Source organism: Saccopteryx bilineata, chromosome 3 (assembly GCF_036850765.1).
Source record: "Saccopteryx bilineata isolate mSacBil1 chromosome 3, mSacBil1_pri_phased_curated, whole genome shotgun sequence".
NCBI classification, from domain to species: Eukaryota; Metazoa; Chordata; class Mammalia; order Chiroptera; family Emballonuridae; genus Saccopteryx; species Saccopteryx bilineata.
In genome coordinates this window covers 119,268,414-119,288,521 of record NC_089492.1, presented here as the reverse complement: position 1 = coordinate 119,288,521, position 20,108 = coordinate 119,268,414, and the positions used below count along the sequence as shown (strand labels likewise).

Sequence of the window (20,108 nt, the reverse complement as noted above, 5' to 3'; positions counted from 1 at the left end):
GGAAGTGGTGAGAATCTACGAACTCACCAGGTAATTCTGATGCATGTCCAAGTTTGAGAGCACTTTTTCATTGTACGTATAATTTCAGAAGTAAGATCAATGGGACCCATTACTAATTCCTAAACCATAAAATTATAATAAATATCAATAAAATGGAAAACATAAGAAAATAAATTATTAAAATTTAATCCTGAAAAATATAAATGTCATTAATAACATGACATAAATTTCTTTAGGTTGAAAGTAACCTGAACTATTAAAATTCATTTATTCTCTTATTTTACTGAAGTTAGTCTCTACCTTCATTGAATGAAAGTCAGTCTGTGTTGGAGAATGTTAACAAAGTATTTACTACATTTTTTCTTTTTAACCACTAAAAATTATTTTCATGTTCTTGATAGGTAAATGATTAGTTGAATCTGTGGTGTTACCCATCACTCTTACTTGGGTTTTTTTTCTTTTGTTTTGTTTTAGACAGAGACAGAGAGTCAGAGAGAGGGACAGATAGAGACAGACAGGAAGAAAGAGAGATGAGAAGCATCAATTTTTCATTGTGGCACTTTAGTTGTTCATTGATTGCTTTCTCATACGTGCCTTGACCTTGGGGCTACAGCAGACCGAGTAACCCCTTGCTCAAGCCAGTGACCTTGGGTCCAAGCTGGTGAGCTTTGCTCAAACCAGATGAGCTGCGCTCAAGCTGGTGACCTCAGGGTCTTGAACCTGGGTCCTTCACATTCTAGTCCAACACCCTATCCACTGCACCACCGCCTGGTCAGGCCTCTTACTTGGGTTTTGGGAGACCATATTGTGAAAACAAAAAGATCATGAGAGAGAAGAGGTCCTTCTCATATACTATATCTTATCTTGATGATATATGGCAAGTCTTTTTTTTCTTCATGTATGATTTTAAAGACTGTAATTCCTTAAGATCTTTCATCTCAGAAAATAGAGCTAACAAAATTTCTGTGAGCAAAAAACTTCTATAATCAAGTCGGGAAGAAGAATGACAAGAGAAAAAAGAGGAAGTTATGTTTAGAGCTAAAAGTAAAATATATTTTTTTTAAATTTTATTTTATTTATTCATTTTAGAAAGGAGAGAGAGAGAGGGAGAGAGAGAGAGACAGAGAGAAGGAAGGGGGAGGAGCAGGAAGCATCAACTCCCATATGTGCCTTGACCAGGCAAGCCCAGGGTTTTGAACCGGCAACCTCAGCATTTCCAGGTCGACGCTTTATCCACTGCACCACCACAGGTCAGGCTAAAAGTAAAATATTTTATAGAGACAGCTCCCATATATACTTTTATAAATGAAAGTGAATTAGCAAAATAAATACATTTAAAAAATAAGTTCTATAAAGTCAATTTAAAACAACAGATACATTTTTTGTGACCTAGTCCCTGAATAATTAATTTTTAAATGAGTAAAATTCTTTAAAGGCATCAAGATATTATTTCATTTTTCATTAATATATTGAATATTTTAGAATAATGCCTCCTCCTAAATATTTTACTCCTTACATAGTGGAGATGCAAATGCTAAAATATAGAATTAAATGTTTTTGAAGGACATTGAGCTCCCTCTGGTGAAGGCATAACAAGTTTATTAAGTAAGTACCACCTCTGGAATTATAATCCCCTCTGGCTTCTTCCACTGAGTTTATTGGTTCAATTTTCATAACCATGAGCATCATTAGGGCAATGCAGTAATTAAGAGTTGTTAGAAAGTGAATTCTCAAACTGCAGATTAGAAAATTAAACTATTTCCTGATTACATATTAATGGAGCACAACAATAGCAGTTGCCATAAGCTTGGAAGGCAACCAAGGGATAAATCTGTGTACTTAATTACCATAAACAATGGCTGCATAGAAATGAAGTTTTATGCACATTCCCTTCTGTAATATGTCTGATATCAGTACACACTTGACAATTCTTGTTCAATTATCTCTATTATTTAATGTGCTGTGAACGGCTCTGTGTAAATAAAATTAACCACCCCAATTACTTTGAATTCATCTAGGGACAACGTAATAAAAAATGTGAAGAATTCTGCATGCCTATTAATCTAAAACATTACAGAAGCTTTCCCATATTCTCTTGTCTATATGTATTTTTGTCCACATTTCTTTTACTGCTCTGCTAATTCAATTACATTTGCCATTGGTGATCAATTGAGTTTTTGTTAATTAATCCTTATATAGCACCATAAATGTTTGTTATCTGATAATATCTACAGGGTCTCAAATACTGAATAGTGCCTTTTTAATAAGTAACTGAATTCATATCTAACTGATCATATAAGACTATGTCTAATCATTAAACTCATTAAAAACTTATGCAGGCCAAATACATAATTATAACAAAGTTCAGAATGCAACATTTTTGGAGGGTAGAAATAAGAAAATATAGATGAAAGAAAACTGAAGAGATATACATAGTATAAAATAGTTACATGGCTCTTAGAAAGATTTTTGATGCTTGACTTATAATTTTTTGGGTTTTGTTGTTGTTGTTTTTTTAGAGAGAGAGAGGGACAGACAGGGATGGACAGGCAGGCAGAAAAGGAGAGAGATGAGAAGCATTAACTCATAGTTGTGGCACCTTAGTTGTTCCTTGATTGCCTATGTGCCTTGACCGGGGGCAAGGGGAGGCTCCAGCTGAGCCAGTGACCCCTTGCTCAAGCCAACAACTTTGGGTTCAAGTCAACGACCATGGGGTCATGTTTATGATCCCGTGGTCAAGCCAGTGACCCCGTGCTCAAGCTAGTGAGCCTGCACCCAAGCCAGGTGAGCTCGTGCTCAAGCCAGCAACAGCGTGTTTCAAGCCTGGGTCCCTAGCACCCCAGCCAGATACTCTATCCAGTGCACCACAACCTGGTCTTGTACTTTGAAGTTTGCACTTACTCAATGAGTCACAACATCAAAAATTCATCTGTTTTATTCATACAATACACTGGTTGTAGCAAAGAAGGTACACTGTTCTGCCTTTATAATCATTTAATGTTGGTTATAATGAAGAGAAATAAATCAATGTGACTGAAATTATATTACTCTCTACTTTGATCACACAAATGTTTTTTTTTAACCTGCACGTGCCTTTTTTCTTACTCATTCATAGAACAAGTCTTTTATAATCATATACTGCTCACAAAAATTAGGAGATATTTTAAAAATGAGTATGAAGCTATGAAATACCTCCTAATTTCTGTGAGCAGTATATATAGTATTTCAGAAACATAGGTATAAAACCCTCTGGAAAAAAAAAAAAAACAACCCTCTGGAACTGTAATAATTTAAAGTATTTAGACTCTAATCAAGAGACATGATATTGCCTGACCTGTGGTGGCGCAGTGGGATAAAGCGTCAACCTGGAACACTGAGGTTGCCGGTTCAAAACCTTGGGCTTGCCTGGTCAAGGCACATATGGGAGTTGATGCTTCCTGTTCCTCCCCCTTCTCTCTCTCTCTCTCTCTGTCCCCCCTCTCTCAAAAAATCAATCAATTAAAAAAAATATAAAAAAAAAGACATGATATTAAACCAATATGCATGCCACTGAAGCACTAATTTTCTATAAGCTTTTCAAATGTACTGATAAACTATCCTTTCTTGAAATAGCTGAAATTACATTTTCATATTCAATCAAGATCACATTTTTATTTTAAGAGCAAATGTAAGGACTTTAACATAGAAATGTACATATATATCCAATGCCATAAATTGCAAGCTGCTACTATAAAAATTATATTAATTTTGAAGTCAGTCACTTAAAACTTTTTAAATTATTTTATTTTTAATGTATTTCAGAAAATTGTCTTCAGATATTAGTAGCTGAGACTAAAACCAACTCTCTGTAGGCTGTAATGCTCAAGTTTCAGAACCTTGTAAAGATCAGCAAAAAGCTAGATGCTTCTTTTGAAGAGAAGCTTGTTTTTATCTCTTTGATTATTCCAAAAGAGGATATTTTGCAGACTAATTTTCATGCATACTACATTATGATGAACAGGGCAAAGAAATAACATTAAGAGAAACATGAGCTTGCTGGGTCTCTTAATGGACCAAAAGGGTTGGTAAAATACCTTTTTTCATAAGTCAAATAAATATCTGTTATTTCTGAGTTACTAATTAAAAAATTAAAAAAACTGGTGATAAGAGATTCCAGAGAATTAGTAATAAGATACTAGAAAAAGCAGAAGTTCATCTTTCAGAATATTGAGAGATGAAGCAGAGATCATGTTATGTGGTATCAGGAGGTTGGGTTCCAGAGCCTCCAGGCATGGTTCGACTCCTGGATCCACTACTTGAGAACTGTATAAACTGAGCAAGTTACTTCCTTCTCTGAGCCTCAGTTTCTTCACTAAAAATGTGGTTATTAATAGTCCCAGTTATCTCGTAAGGCTACTGTGGAAGGAAATAATGCATTTAAAACATTTTCCATAGAGCCAGACATATAAGTATGCAATAAATATCAACAGTGTCACCTTTAGAACTCAAAAATTTTATTTGTGGGACCAGTTCTCTGATTTAAAACTATGCTGTGCTCCTCAAATGATAAGGTAAAGAAACATTCTGAGAAATATGCAGAAAAGTTATTCTTTTAATTCTTTTTTCCCCCAAGGTATATTTAATATTTTAAGTGGTCAATTAGGTTTCTTGAAGTAGATAGCCTATAAAAAGCTGCTGAATTAGTATTTTTGGCCCAGGGACTTAAGGAAGTAATCATGATAATTTTTTATCAATGCTTACAAATTATAAAGTTGTAAGATGCAATTTTATTGTAATTCCCCACTCTTTATTGTTTTATATTCAAATTGTAAATAAAATATTGGCACTTTCTTTCTTAAAAAACAAATTATGAGTTTAAGATACTACATTCTATAGTAATAAAGCTTGATAATCATCAAATGAAAACAGATTAGAAATAGAAAATAAGTAGCATTTATTATAGTAACATTATTTGCAGCATGTGAGTAAAAGGGCCCATCAACATTTTTATTCTAAACTCCACTTTTTCAAGGGTTACAACATTGCTGCTAAAGGATCCATTAATGCGGTACTTAATGCCAGCTTAGAATGCACATGTGTTTCTAATAAGTGTTCATTTCCCAAAGAAGTAACCACTACAAACTTTATGTGCTAGAAATGTAAAAATTCATCCTCTGCAACAATCACCAAACCAAAACTCAAAAACAATGCAATAAAAACATTTAAAAGCTGATGAAAAAAAATTTCCTAGTATTTGCATAAGGATTTTACAGATCCCAAAGTGGAATGGCAGAAAACACACACACACACACATATATATACAATAATGGTATTTAGTATTCTATCACTGATTTAGGATTACTCAATTTCAGAAATAAAAATCCCTACAGCTGCTCAGTTTCTGCCACTGATGTTCCCCCAAAGAGATGTTGGGATCTCTTGAGCCCTTCCTTCTCCACTGCCCTTTCATCCCTGGCACATCCCCATCTTGTTGCTGAATAACTGAGGCTCTGTCTTACATTCCTTTGCTCCTTTCTTGCCAGAGTCTTCTCTGAAATACCAGAAGAAATGCCCAGCAGTCTAGGTCACCATCCAGATTCCACCTACCTCCTTCTCAGCATGCTAGAGAGCTTCAATGTCCAAGGGTCTGGTGCTAAAAACCCAGAGCTGTTCAAGCTCTGGAAACCAATGATGCAAATCTAGGACAACTTTTTGTATTATTTTATTTATTTATTTATTTGTATTTATTTATTTGAGAAACAGATAGACAAGAAGGGAGAGAGATGAGAAGCATAAACTTGTAGTCATGGCACTTTAGTTGTTCACAGATTGCTTCTCAGACGTGACTTGACCAGGGGTTCCAGTCAAGCCAGTGACCCCTTGCTTAAGCCAGTGACCTTGGGCTCCAGCCAGCGACCTTGGGCTTCAAGCCAGCAAACTTTGGGATCAAGGCAGCAACCATGGAATCCTGTTGATGATCCCATGCTCAAGCTGGCGACCATGCGCTCAAACCAGATGAGTCCATGCTTAAGCTAGCAATATTAGAGTTTTGAACCTGGGACCACAGTGTCCCAGGTCAATGTTCTACCCACTGTGCCACCACTGGTCAGTATGGTTATATTTTAAATAAATAGTTTTTCTAGTAGGTTTGTTGGGGCTGTGGATACTTTCAACAGTGCTTCCTTTGGAAAATATATTCTCAAGTCCACAAAACACCTTCTAAATATATTTCACAACCCATTTAAAATTGAGTATAGTTCTCAAAAAGTTAAATAGAGAATTACCATATGACCCAGCAATTCCAACTCTAGGTATGTATCCCAAAGAACTAAAAACAGAGATTCAAAGAGATGTTTGTACACAAATTTTGATAGTAGCCAGAAGGTGAAAATACAACTGTACCTCAATGGATAAATACATAAAGAAATAAAATGTGGTATATTACACTGCTCACAAAAATTAGGGGATCAAAATGCAGATACTCCAGTATTTACAGCCTTTTGTATAATGCATTTTCACCAATGAAATAAAAGTTGGTTTTGCATCTCATCTGCATAATCAGCTTTCTTTGACTTGCCATTTGCTTTTCTGATGTTCTTGTTTAAAAAAAAAATCAAATACTTTTTTTTATCACTTCATATTCATTTTGAAATATCCCCTAATTTTTGTGAGTAGTATATTTAACCATAAAGGAATAAATGGTACATGAGGAGGGGAGGCAGTGAGGTCCACCCAGCAAGCCCACTAGGGAGCAAACTCTGCCCATCTGGGCATAGCTCTGTTGCTCAGTAACCAAGCTCTTGTTAGTGCCTGAGGCGGAGGCTGTGGAGCCATCCTCAGTGCCTGGGGCCAACTCACTCCAACTGAGCCATGGCTGCAGGAGGAGAGGGAGGGAGGGAGGGAGGGAGGGAGAGAGAGAGAGAGAGAGAGAGAGAGAGAGAGAAGCAAGAAGCAAGAAGCAAGAAGCAAGAAGCAAGATGGGGAGGAATGGAGAAGTAGATGGGCGCTTCTCCTGTGTGCCCTGACTGGCAAACGAACCCAGGACATCCACACACCAGGCCAATGCTCTAACACTGAACCAAAGTACATGTTATAACATGAATGAATCTCAAAAATATGTTAAGTGAAAGAAGCCAGATATAAAAGGACAACTACTGTTAGATTCTACTTATGAGTTTCTGTTTAGGGTGATAAACTCTGGAAATAGTGGTGGTGAGTGTTTAACAGTATGAATATGCTAAATGCTACTGATTTGTTTTAATTTATGATATGTAAACTTCAAATCAATAAAATATTGTATAAGTCAGTCTATAAAGTATATTTGTTCTGTAAAGAAAATATGGTGGGAAAGAGGAATGATTCAAGAGCTAGAAAACTTAAAAACTCAGGTTCAAGCCCTAATTCAACCATTACTAATTAGTCCGTCTTAAAGATTTATTGATTTTACAGAGAGAAGGAGGAGGAGAGTGAGAAGTATCACTCATAGTTGCTCCACTTTAGTTGTTCATTGGCTGCTTGTTGTATATGCCCTGACTGGGAAAGCCCAGGGTTTCAACCCTGTGATCTCAGTGTTCCAGGTTGACGCTTTATCCACTGTGCCACCACAGGTCAGCCTAATTAGTCCGTCTTAAATGAGTTAGTTTCCCCACCTGAGCTTTAGTTTATGTAAAAACTATGGATACTGTTGGCTCTATTTAATTCTAAGATCAAGATTCAGAAAGTACACTAAAAACACTAACATATCAGAGAAAAGATACTAACTACCATAATGAATGAAAAGTTGGAACTATTAGAACCCCCCAAAAGAAAAGAATGAATATATACTTTCCAATTCTAATATCTTATTTCTTACTTCAGTTATTAGGTAGGCTTTAGGCACATCTTAGGAAACCATAATTTGGGCTGAAGGAGGTTCAAGACAGTGTAGGGTGATTCTTAGAGCTTATTAAGTTGAAGAACAAAGTCAATTTTAGCCTGAACTGCAGTAGCAAAGCCAAGTATAGATCACCTTCTCTTCTGCACAGTAAGGAATACAAAGCCCTGAAAGGATTTAGTATCAATCTGTACTCCACACCTTTCAGACGATAAATAATCTGTAGTTGGAATAGAGCCATTTCAAAGCATCACTGGTAATATGTGGAATGGGAAGGAGAACTTGAGTCTCTTTGGTTGGAACTCTCAATAAATCAGGCCTCTAGTGTGAATGAAGAGAAGGAAACAGAATTTCTAGCTTTTTTTCTAGTGGCACAAGGGTTCTTGTAGTAACATCTATTTTATCCAATACAAAAAGAAAAGGTGGTTCTTAAAAGAATTTTAAAAATTTAGTCTCCTTAAAATATTTAATGGCAATAATTTTAAAATGTATTGCAGAAATTGTACTTCCTAGTTACATTTTGGGGTAGGGGTGAAAGAGAGAGAGACAGACAGGGGATAGATAGGGATAGACAGGAAGAGAGAGAAAAAGAATCAATTCTTCATTGCAGCTCCTTAGTTGTTCATTGTTTGCTTTCTCATATGTGCCTTGATTGGGGGGCTACAGCAGAGCCAGTGACCCCTTGCTCAAGCCAGCGACCTTGGGCTCAAGCCAGCAACCTTCTGAGCTCAAGCCAGCAACCATGGGGTCATGTCTATGATCCCACGCTCATGCCAGCAACAACCCCACGCTCAAAATGGTGAGTGTGTGCTCAAACTGGTGAGCATACTCTCAAGCCAGAGACCGTGGGCTTTTGAACCTGGGTCCTCTGCATCCCAGCCAATGCTCTATCCACTGTGCCACTGCCTGGTCAAGCCCTAGTTTACATTTTTATATAGCTAACATAACCAATATTTTCAAAGTCCCTTAGAAATAAAAAAAAAATGTAAATATTTAACAATACATTGGTTTAGGGATATCTATTGAATCCAAACAAATGCTATGTATAAGATTGAGCATACAGGTAACGTTGTTAGGTCAATGATACATGTGTTCTAGGTAACTGGTGTAGAAGGAAGGATCCTGTATGATAGGCTTCTGGTGACTGAAATTCTAGTCCAAGGTTGGCCATTTACTGATCTATGTGACTTTGAGCTTTTCCTGAGCCTTTGTCTCCTCTGTGCAATGAAAGGGTTAGGTAAATTTTTCAAACATTTTTAAAAGTTTCTTTAGGTTTTAAATTTTAAGTAGTAGAACCTTTTCTTTAATAAACTCTTCCAAGAAGCTTGCTATTTCAAATAAATAAACTCAGAGCTATTCTGTTTAAAGTAAGGTGAGAAATCTAGACACCTGTCTGCTTTCTGCTCCCTTATAGTCCTGGCAGTACTCAGGTGCCTCAGAAGAAGCTTTAGGGCTTCACAGAACATAATTTGAAACCCAATGGGCCAGATAAAGCCAAAAGTCTTTCTAATTTAGGTATTTTTGGTATTTTTCAAATGTCCCATAAATAGATATGTATACACACACCTTTTTTCTTTTGAGAAGTTCTTTAATTATGTTCTTGGGAAATGAAGAAAATTTTCAGGAAAGCTTTCCAATCCTAATCTACGACTAATTTACTAATCTAATTTACTGTTTTATTAATCTATTTTAACATTGCCATAAAATTGATTAATTTGATTAAAGAAATAGATTTTCTACTTTTATATTTTGATGTTTTCTTTAATATCATTTACTTTACTTTGGTGTAATTTGAATTTATTTCTCATTTCTACCCCTTTTGTAGGAGCAACATTTGAGAGAGATATGTGTGTGTGTGTGTGTGTGTAAACACACATACTGTTTTTTTTCCCAATAGCTTATTGTGCATTTAGAGCTATTCAATCACTATTGGCAATCAGTATTAAACGCCAATCTACCCTCTGGTTAGGAGCTAACTTGCTACTCTAACCTATTTTCACAAACCTTCCTATATACCTTAATCCTTTCAAATGCAACTGTGACACAAAGTATTACAGACTTTTAAAAATCTGTTCTCTTGAAAAAAAAATTTGTGGAGCATCAGTAACCAGATAGTATTCTCAAATTTCAGTGATCTAGTCCATGGAGCCTTCTCCTCTGCACAGTGCTCTGTTTCATGCAGTACATGGCTTTAGCTGGCCAAATCTTTTTTTTTCCCAATGAATCAGTAGAACAGTGAAGATCTCACTTTTTTTTTAAAGCAGTGGCATATCAATGAGGCACAGATGTGTATTCCAACTCTGCATGGATGAGCACACTGTTCAATAGTGCTGGCTCACACGGTATCAGGGAGAGTTATCACTTCCCATGAAGGCACTCTTATCACCAGGGCCCAGAGAGGTGGCTGCAAATCTCAGCCTTTTTATTTTCAAGGCAGTTCTGCTGAACATTCAGGCTTCAAAGATTCACACTTCCAAAACTCTATAAGAGTTTGTGAACGCTCAATTTGCCAAAACTGTTTACAGTGTAATTGGGCACCGTACCTGTGTCCATGAGATAGCGAAGGCGCTTCTCCACCAGCGCGGCACGGGTGTCAATTTGCTTCTGCTCATTCTCTAGTGCTGCCAATTCTCCTACAACATACTGACTGGTGTCTTTGAATCCTTTCTGTTAACGAGAACAAACAGGAAGAAAAAAAAATCACTTGTAAGTTGCATTTTTCCTTTCTACAAACACTTAGTAAAGCACTTACCTAGAGACCAAATATACCCTTAGTATCACCGTTAGTACCAAAAAGCAACTCCCTGTGATTCAAAGCATTTTCATATGTATTATGTATAGCAAAACTTTTATGAATAGAGAAAATATCAACCATTTAGTAATATAATATCACAGCCAGATTTGCCAGATTTATGAAGTTTACACTAAGAAAAGAAATCCTTACAGTTGAGTCAGAGTTATTTAAGCATGGACAAGGACAGAAGACAATTTTCCCCCTGGTGACTGTCAAAACAAACACCAATGACACCTTTAATTCAAAATCATAATATACAAAACTGACTTTTACTAGAGAATTGTTTCTTAAAGTAGCTATCCTGAAAAATCAGACAAATTTGCTCTTACAAAAAATAGAAAATTAAAGAGACATTCTTGTTTTCATAGTGATTATATTATTTAAAATGCTTTTAAAAATGATAAAAGAGAAGTTTCTGATATCTTCAGTGTTCCCTCCAGCTGGCTCTTATACTTTAACATGTCTTTCCATTAATGCATTACTAAATATTGTAGCTGTGAATTCTAACTTGACAGGTGGTTTCAAACCTTGCTACATAGAATCTAATGCAACTAGTACACTGATTTGGTTAATTTTCCATTTAACCAAATTTAGATTTCACCTTGAAATTTTACATTTTACAACCATCAATGTTAAAAAAATTATTCTTAGAAGTATCATTTGAAGTAGCAGTTCTATTATATAGTGCCAGTAGTCTAAATTCTTATTTTCATATTATAAATTTAAATCATTAGGGAGCAGGGTTATTATCTATGGTATAGTTACAAATGGGTTAATTATAGCTCCCTCTGGAATACCTGTTTACCTTGTGACATTTCTAGGGCTATGTTTCCTAAGTAGCTGAGAAATACTGAAGAACTGCGTAAGTGATTACTCTCACTACCACCACCACTACCAGCAGCACTAAAAACATTATTTATTCAGAGAAATAAATGTGAACAATACTCTGCTGATAAATCCCTTCCCTACCTAGAAGCATATTAATATCTAAGAAGCCATGAGGAATTATCTTTCAGTACTCCTTAAACAAAAAACAAAAATCAAGAATTATGTTATTAATGAGCGTATTTTGAATTCTCATGTCTAGCCATATGTATAACTTACATAGCTTTAGAACTAGTAAATAACTGGTACTAACATGTTAACTCAATTTATATCCATTTATTGATAAATTGAGTATGGTAGCTGACAAACTTAAAATTGAAATGCTTTAAGAAATTATAAAACTGGCAATTTCTCAGGATAGTGTAATCAAATGTTACTGTATTTTTTAAAGATTCATACAAATAGATATTATTCTATCTCAGTATGAAATATAACAGAAGAAACGCTAACGGTAACTTTGAAATCTGGAATAATCTGGTGAATGGCTTTTGAACCTATCTGCCAGAGAGCAGAGTATTTCAAAAAGAATTTTTCCCACTCCCATCCAGAGGATCAAAACCACCACAGTAGCTTGCAAAGACAATAGAAGTAACAAAGATATAAGAAAGCAGAAGTGGTAAAGTGGTAAGCAACACATAAAACTTCACTGCTTTTATGGATTAATTCAATTAAAAACAGTAACAAAGTTTATAATCAGATTTCTTCAGTGTGAGTATACAGTATCCTCACTTATTCTGTAACTTAAAAATTATATGGAATATCTCATCAGAATATTCCAGGCAGCTATTCTATGTACTGGGGTCTTAGTATAACAGCTTAAAAATAAGAAGTTTTTTGGGCCCTAAAATGTGGTTTGTAACTCTGGGTGAACTTACAACTATATTAGAATCCAGCAAAGACTATTTTAACAGTAAAAACAATGAAAATATTTACACCAACTGTAGGTAATAAAAAAGTAGCACCATTAAAGACAGCTATGCTTCCAGACAAAAATTCAAGTTAAAACTTGTTCTTCCTGCTTCTGTCCCCCAGCTGTCCATCAAAAGCAGCTTTCTCCCTGCGGTCTATCAAATATTTCCCTCACAAATCAATTTTACACATGATCAGCCCATACCCCTACTGAGCTGAACCTCCCCGTTAATTAAGTGAAGAAATTACCATATATATTATATTAATGCAAACATCATTCAGCTAGTAATTCACGGCTGATCTGGATAATGGAAAGGTTGAACACCCATTAACCCAAGCCAACAAAATGGGTTGGCTGAGAAATTCTAGCAGGTCTCATGTGACTTTTCCCTCTAACTGCAGCTCTGTGGTATCTGCTATTGTAATAATTAAAATCCTCCCGGTAGATCAATACTGGAATCTCTTTATGGGAAGTGCCCTGATGGAAATGTCTCAAGGAAGCTGGGGCTGTGGAACTCTGAAAAATTCATTTTTTTTATCTGTCAATTATCACCACACTGCAGACTAATTCAACAGTGCACCCCTCTCACTCTGCTTTGAATGCACTGGAGATTGACATCTTAAAAAACCTAACATCTCATTTTAACAAATAAAGGCACTATTTCCACATACAGTTTGGAATTATCAGCAATCATGAAACCACACAAAAATTAATATACATTAAGCACTTCATCTTCTGATGGCTTCCTCTGAGTTTCAGTTATCGCTGCCTTCTCCTCATTTCCTTTCTTTGTATCTTCTTGTATTGATCTCTGCCTTTTCATATCTTAAAAAAAAGAAAAGACATGTAAAATTATTATAAAGCTTGATATTTGTATTGAAATGTGAATTTATATTATCAGCTTTATAATACACATACACAGTTAAATACTGTTAAATTATAAGGTAGGAAAACATCTTAAGAAGTGTACCTACCTGGTCTAGTCTCAACATATTGACTGAAAGACTGAAGTTGAGTTTTTCTGACTGTAGAATCCTTGCTGAACACAACAGGATTTCTAAATCTTTCTGTTGCTTTTTGTAATCGCTCAGTCCGGAGATCTTCTGTGTCACTCTAAAATGAAAACAAACATGGTAACAGTCCTGATACTATAAACATGAAATTGCACATTAGTAAAACAAAGTTTACTAATTTAAGATAATGCCAATTTAGAAACTTTTTGAAAGAAAAGAGATTTTAAAGAGCTCTAAATAGCTCAACTGCAAGTTCTGTTACCCGTCATCAAAAACTATGGGAGCCGTGGTTTAAATGAAGAATCACTCTTGCTAACTTTGGTTCATCAAACACTGTAAACCTCTGTTTTCTCCAGATGAAATGTATAATTTAAAAGCCATGTTGCCTCTGTCTATCCCCCCCCCCACCGTTATTCTGCCCCATAGGTTTGTACAGCCCCACACACTTGTATGACAAGAACTAGTTTCTAATTTTATGCCCATTGAGATAAACTACTAATGCTGGATGAAGGTTAAAAGGTAAGATTATAATACTACCCCACTGAACTGCATTTCATCAGCTATAACTTTCCAAAGCCAGATTTGTAAGTAAGCCCTTTACAGCTAAGGAAACTAAAATTATCTTTTCTAGAGCTTCCTATGTTAATACTGGTAACAAATTCAAATGTTTCTATCAACAAGAAATATCCCAGAAGACTGAACCACTGCAGTGTGTGGAAGCCGCAGATACCGAGGTGCTGTGTACCAAACAAATATTTCATTTTATACCTAATCTTTTATTATTTTTATTAAGTGTTTTGAAAGTAAATAGGGAAAGGCTAAGATGCATGACTAATAGCTAAGCCTGCTGAATGCTGAAACTGGTTATCAAAAGCAACCAAGACTTTGCCCTTCCTCTGCATTGAGACAATCGGTAATGAGGGAGTCCTCCAATGGCCTATTCTCTAGCCTCAAGGAGGCCTGGGATACAGAATCCTCAAGGGAAGGTAACAGTTTATCCTTTTCCACAAACACAGAATGCCTCATTTATAAACGTGTAAACTGCATTTTATTTAAAAAAAAAATAAAACCCCAAATCAATGCTGAAAGCTTCAAGAGAACAGATGGACTCTATATGTTCTTTATAAGCACCATTTAAAAAATCTTAACTAAAAAGATCCATACAAAGACAAGCTGTTTTAAGCACATCTTTTGTTGAAATAACTTTAAAAATTATTACAACAATAGCTTTTTGGAAAGCAAGACCAATTTAATCTACTTAAATAATTAAAACTTATGAAAATACCTCTCTTTATTTTTAAAAGTTATATATTTATTAGTATCATGCTTATAGTATGTTAGTATGTAGCTAGAATAGAAACTATTTTGGCTTTAATTTGTTTGTTTGTTTGTTTAGAAAAGTGTGCATTCTGCTGTTACCATAATAACTGCCCAAAAGTCTACATCTCAAGTCTTTACCAAAATAAACAAACTAAATTTTTTGAGGCCTGGCAACATGCTAAAATATCGGTGCGATTAGCCAGCAAATCCCATCTTAAGAAACCTTTTTATGACTGGGGACTTCTGCCACTTTACAAATGTATTCCTCTAAACCCACTAATTCAGTTAGCCTTTTCAATCCATTGTATTATTCTTAGGCCAGCTTCATTCTGCATTAAATCCACTGCAGAAAGCTAAATTGAATGCAAAAAATCAGACCTGATCCAGGCTTCCTTTTGTTCAAAGATAGAGACCAAAAGTCTTCTGGTTCTGCCACACACTTTCATCACCAATTTATAGAAACGGACATTATAAGGAAAAAGCAATGAAAGTCATTGTTTTGGGACTTCAAAGCATCTCTGTGTTAGGGGAAGGAAATCCTTTCAGTCAGCAGGGCAGTCCCCATAGTTCGCAGGTAGGTGAAAAGTTATACAGGACTGGAAGTACCCTAAAGCTAGAATAATATTAATGATACAGTGCAAGGAAGGTTGGGTAGGTTTGAATGGGGATAATATAAATGGGCCAAATAATAATAATAACCATAATTACAATAATGTGGCATTTTGGCTAAAAATCTTTTAAAAAGGTAAAATTTGTACAGACACAAAACATGCAATTCATAACAATTTATATTTTATCACATACCATCTTCAGGTATTAATTAACATTAGTTTTAGTTCATTTAAACAGTGCAAAGGTTGAGGATGATAGAAAAATATGCTAGAATTCTCTTAGCAAAATTCTTCTTAGAAAAATATAACTACCTATAGAAGTCAGGAATAGTTTCTGCTTTTACCAACATATCAACTTAAAATAGTAGTTTCTCTGAAAAAAAGTAGATGAATGTTGATTACTATATTGATATTTAATTTATTGGCTATTTAACAAGAAGTTTTATATTGTAATCTTAATGTGAAGAATTTAGTAAGAAACTGATTATAGGATTATAAAGTGCTGGTAGAAATGAGAATACACAGATACCAATTCAAGTATTTTAAAAAGTAAGATTTACCTTAATGTCTTGCTCTGAGCTCTCCGTTATAGGTTTCTGAGAAGTACTGGACAGTGAATTTGCCACATGTGGTTGAACTTCTAGGAGCTTCTTCAGCTTCAAGTCCACCAACTTGGTGTTTTGTTCTGTTAAATATGCAAACAATATAAATTACTGAGCCAGATCCATTTAGATGTATAGGCTATTATTTTAGAAAACATCATAAAAATATCACTATATTAAAAAAAGCCAAGGATATTAGGGTTTTGTAATAACACATCAGTCCAGACATATTATACTCTATATGTACTATATATACTATTGTATAATTGAGTAGTCATTACATATATTGACTATATTCTTTTTTTATTACGTATATTGACTATATTATTATTTTTATTTATAATTGATAAAAAGAATTGTATAGTGGCCTGACCTGTGGTGGCGCAGTGGATAAAAGCGTCGACCTGGAAATGCTGAGGTCGCCAGTTCAAAACCCTGGGCTTGCCTGGTCAAGGCACATATGGGAGTTGATGCTTCCAGCTCCTCCCCCCCTTCTCTCTATCTCTCCTCTCTCTCTCCCTCTGTCTCTCTTTCCTCTCTAAAATGAATAAATAAATATCTATATGAGTAACTACTTAGGTTATATATAATAAAACAAGCTATTATAAAGTAGATACTTTTAGAAGGTGACAAACGATTCTAAATTATATTTTAGAGTTTCAATTCTCTTAGTATATTAAATTTATACATATATTATTAAAATAAGTTTAACAGGATTTCAGACAGTCATGTATTCACTATTAGAATCCAATGTTTATCTGTGTACATATATACCCAGTATTGAAACAGGGTATATGTTTACAAATACCTTCTAAGTAGAGGGCAGAAATACAATAAAGACATTCAACTTTTGGAATGTATTAAATACAGATAGAAATTTAAAGTAAGTAAAATATGGCTGTAACTTTTAAAATAAATAATTTCAAATTATTTTCAGCAAGTACATTAATTTTTAGTAATAAAATAGTCCAGAGACAAATGGAAACAAATAATTCTACTTAAACACATTAAAAGCAACTCTTCTCTTTAATAATATGGTTGTAAAAGATATGGAAACCATTTGGTGAATATTTTTCATAAAGATTAATAGGTTTTCTAATTATAAGACTCTTAATAAATGCTATTATCATTACTTTCATGCAAATTGGTCAGTTTATATTGCCAGGCTTCTCTTTTAAACAATATCTGATGAACTATGGTCAAATCAAGATAAAGATTAAACAATTTATTATTAAAACATTATGACTTTTATATACATATTAAAAAAAATTGGGGGGGGATAAAAGCAAGGATAAAAATCATAATGTATGCTACATGCTTCCAGATTCCAGTTTGCATTCCAATTTCTTATTGCCATGAAATAAAATATAGTGTGATTTGGAAAGCCTGTCCTATGTACATGCCAACACTTATTGGCATTCCTGAGAGCTGTAAACAATATATTAGCTAACTTCAAAACAGGAAAACTGAGATGTGTTTTCTTTTTTGGCATAAAGTAGGAAAAGAGTTTTTAAAAAGGCCCAGAGTCAAGACTATTAGGCCTAAGAGTAACCAAACTTGAAAGTATGCCACAAAGTTGCTATATCTAAAACTAGAAAATTCCCCTCACATTACTGAAGAAAGAGATAATTTTTCCTGTCTTCATAACCTATTGTAAAATGAGAAAATATGTCTCACTTATGGTCACTGATTTTATACTTCCATAAATTGAATCTTAAGGCTTTAATTTCGCACTATGGATGTACCTCACCAGTCATCGTGTCTGATAAAGCCATTGGTGGTGATTGTGGTAAGAGGGTGGGTAAGCAGCAACAAAAATATTTTCAAAAAGAAAAATCAAATTTATCCAAGTTCTATGATATTTTAAATAGAAAGAAATAAAAGATAGTCCTAATTTTGGGTTAAACATTTAAATTTTTTCCTTAAATATTAGCATTCCCCTATTCTTCCATAATTATAAATACAGGACCTCTACCTAGCAGAGTATAATTTAATAGTGGACCATAAAGGAGCTACTGACAAAAGGGCATGGGTTTTATTGGGTGCTTTCTATGGTTAAAAAGACCCTGGGTGATGTTTTCTGTAGAAATAACAGCATGATTTCAAATAGAGGAAGAAATGAAGCAGGTTAGCATTTCAGGGGCATGTCAGCGCTAGGCAGAAGACTTGCTCTCATTCCCTCCCTTTAGCTTTTTATAGGAAAAAGATATATATTAAGGACTTTAGTCCCTTACTTTTAAGTCTAAAAAGATCACTAAATACTTTTTATTGCTATAATTCAATTCAATAAATATTTATGGAGCCCCTCTGGTATACAAAGCTTTGTATTGCTACTTACTGCTGACTTATAAAGCAAATGCCCATGAAACACTCATCTATTAAACCACAAGAAAGTATCTTTATATTAAAAAAATAACTTTGAAGGTCAATTACCAATGTGACTGATATAACATTTATGGATATATACAATTAATTCATAGCAGTCTATATAAGCAGTTTTCAATGTGTCTTACTATAATCAGGTAAGTATATATAAATTAATTAGTAGTAATATTTAAAGCACAAAATTTGCAAATAATATTACAACTAAAACAACTCTTATGTAAATCATAAAATTTGATTTACATATGAAGTATTCCATAGGTACTACACTATACCTTATATCACATCAAAATATATATTTAGGCAAAGAATGAAGCCAATTATTGAATGCCTACAAATTGTATCATATAATGTAAAATATAAAAGTGAATCTTAGTAATAAGAGAACACAAACTACAATTTGCTATTCAAATTTTATTGCTAATTTAAACTAAATCTGTAACAAAATAATAACAAAATTGATAAAAGGTGAATTTAGCTAAATGATTTATGAGGACATAGATGTAACAAAACTAAAAAAAGAACACCACCATTGATGAGGTAATAAAAATATAATGATAAAGTTTGCCATGCAGCAGGACACAAAATATTTATAATTTGAAATTACCGGGAGTATCAAGGTCATTTTCTAAGTTAGTAAGTTCCTCTCCACCTCCTACAACAAAGCCATCAGGAATCTCCTCGTTAGTATCTATCTCAATATTATCATTTTCATCTGTAGGAACATGTAGCAATAATGTTAGTATATTGTACATTATTTGTTTTATATTGTTTGTCCCAAACACTAAAGAAAAACCAGTATTTTAATGAGTTATTCAAATTCAAGTCTGACACAGATCAGCAAGTTAAAAAATCAGTTTTAAGTCACTCTTTCACTATTGGATTATTAACATTTATATTTTATATTCATATGTCAAAGATGAATTGTTACACCAAAGCAGATGGCAAAGGTTTTGACTATTTGATACATGCTGTCTCTGAATCACTGAGCTCACTGAGTTCCTATGTTTTAAAAGGTACTCTATTGGTGATCTCTAATAACAGCATACAAAAATAAAGTTGGTTTGATAACAATGTCATTAAATAATACTTCTATATTTCACATTTTTATCATTTATTAGATATAAATATACAAAGAAATTTTATTCTTTAAACACTTGTAGCTATATTTAAATCATTTGTATAAAGAAGAATGCTTTTGTGCTATGAAATGTTATCATAAAAACATTATTAATAAATTAAAAGACAAGATTGAGACTGGAATAGACAGTACCTTTATGTAAAAGAAAGTTCAGAAACAAAACAGTACACCTTGGGAGAGTTAAAACTGGATAAAACTGTTATTATTCCAAATTAAATGCATGAGAATGAGGAAGTCTTACACGATTTTTTTATACTTAGTAAAATGTTTTAGGTCACAACTAATTAATGGAGTCTTTCTTTACATTAAAGATTTCTATTATGTATTTTTCCCTTTCTAAATCCTACTGATAAAACTGGTTAAGTAATATTGATATTTATACTTAGCAATAATTTGATTTGCATATTAGAGGTTAATCTTAAATTCTGCTGTTGATAGGTAGTGTAACTTTTTGAAGAAATATCTATCTAGCCCTAGGAGTTGAAGAATATTCCTATCACTCTACTCTACAGCTTTTTTTTTTTTTTTTTTGTATTTTTCCAAAGTGAGAAGCTGGGGGGGAGGCAGACAGACTCCCGCAAGCGCCCAACCGGGATCC

General features: G+C 34.1%; 1 protein-coding gene across 7 annotated transcripts in view; it reads right to left on the bottom strand.

Moving 5' to 3' along the window:
* Positions 1 to 20,108, bottom strand: part of EHBP1 (EH domain binding protein 1) — a 591,964-nt gene that overhangs the window by 40,108 nt on the left and 531,748 nt on the right. For 5 of the 7 annotated variants that reach the window (XM_066267218.1, XM_066267219.1, XM_066267217.1 and 2 more), the window contains 5 exons: positions 18,977 to 19,084; positions 15,946 to 16,070; positions 13,416 to 13,554; positions 13,160 to 13,266; positions 10,396 to 10,519 (listed from right to left, as the gene is read on the bottom strand). In XM_066267218.1, coding sequence (XP_066123315.1) covers positions 10,396 to 10,519; positions 13,160 to 13,266; positions 13,416 to 13,554; positions 15,946 to 16,070; positions 18,977 to 19,084 — 603 coding nt within the window. The remainder of the gene's footprint in view (positions 1 to 10,395; positions 10,520 to 13,159; positions 13,267 to 13,415; positions 13,555 to 15,945; positions 16,071 to 18,976; positions 19,085 to 20,108) is intronic. The other 2 variants (XM_066267221.1, XM_066267222.1) reach the window with 1 other exon arrangement.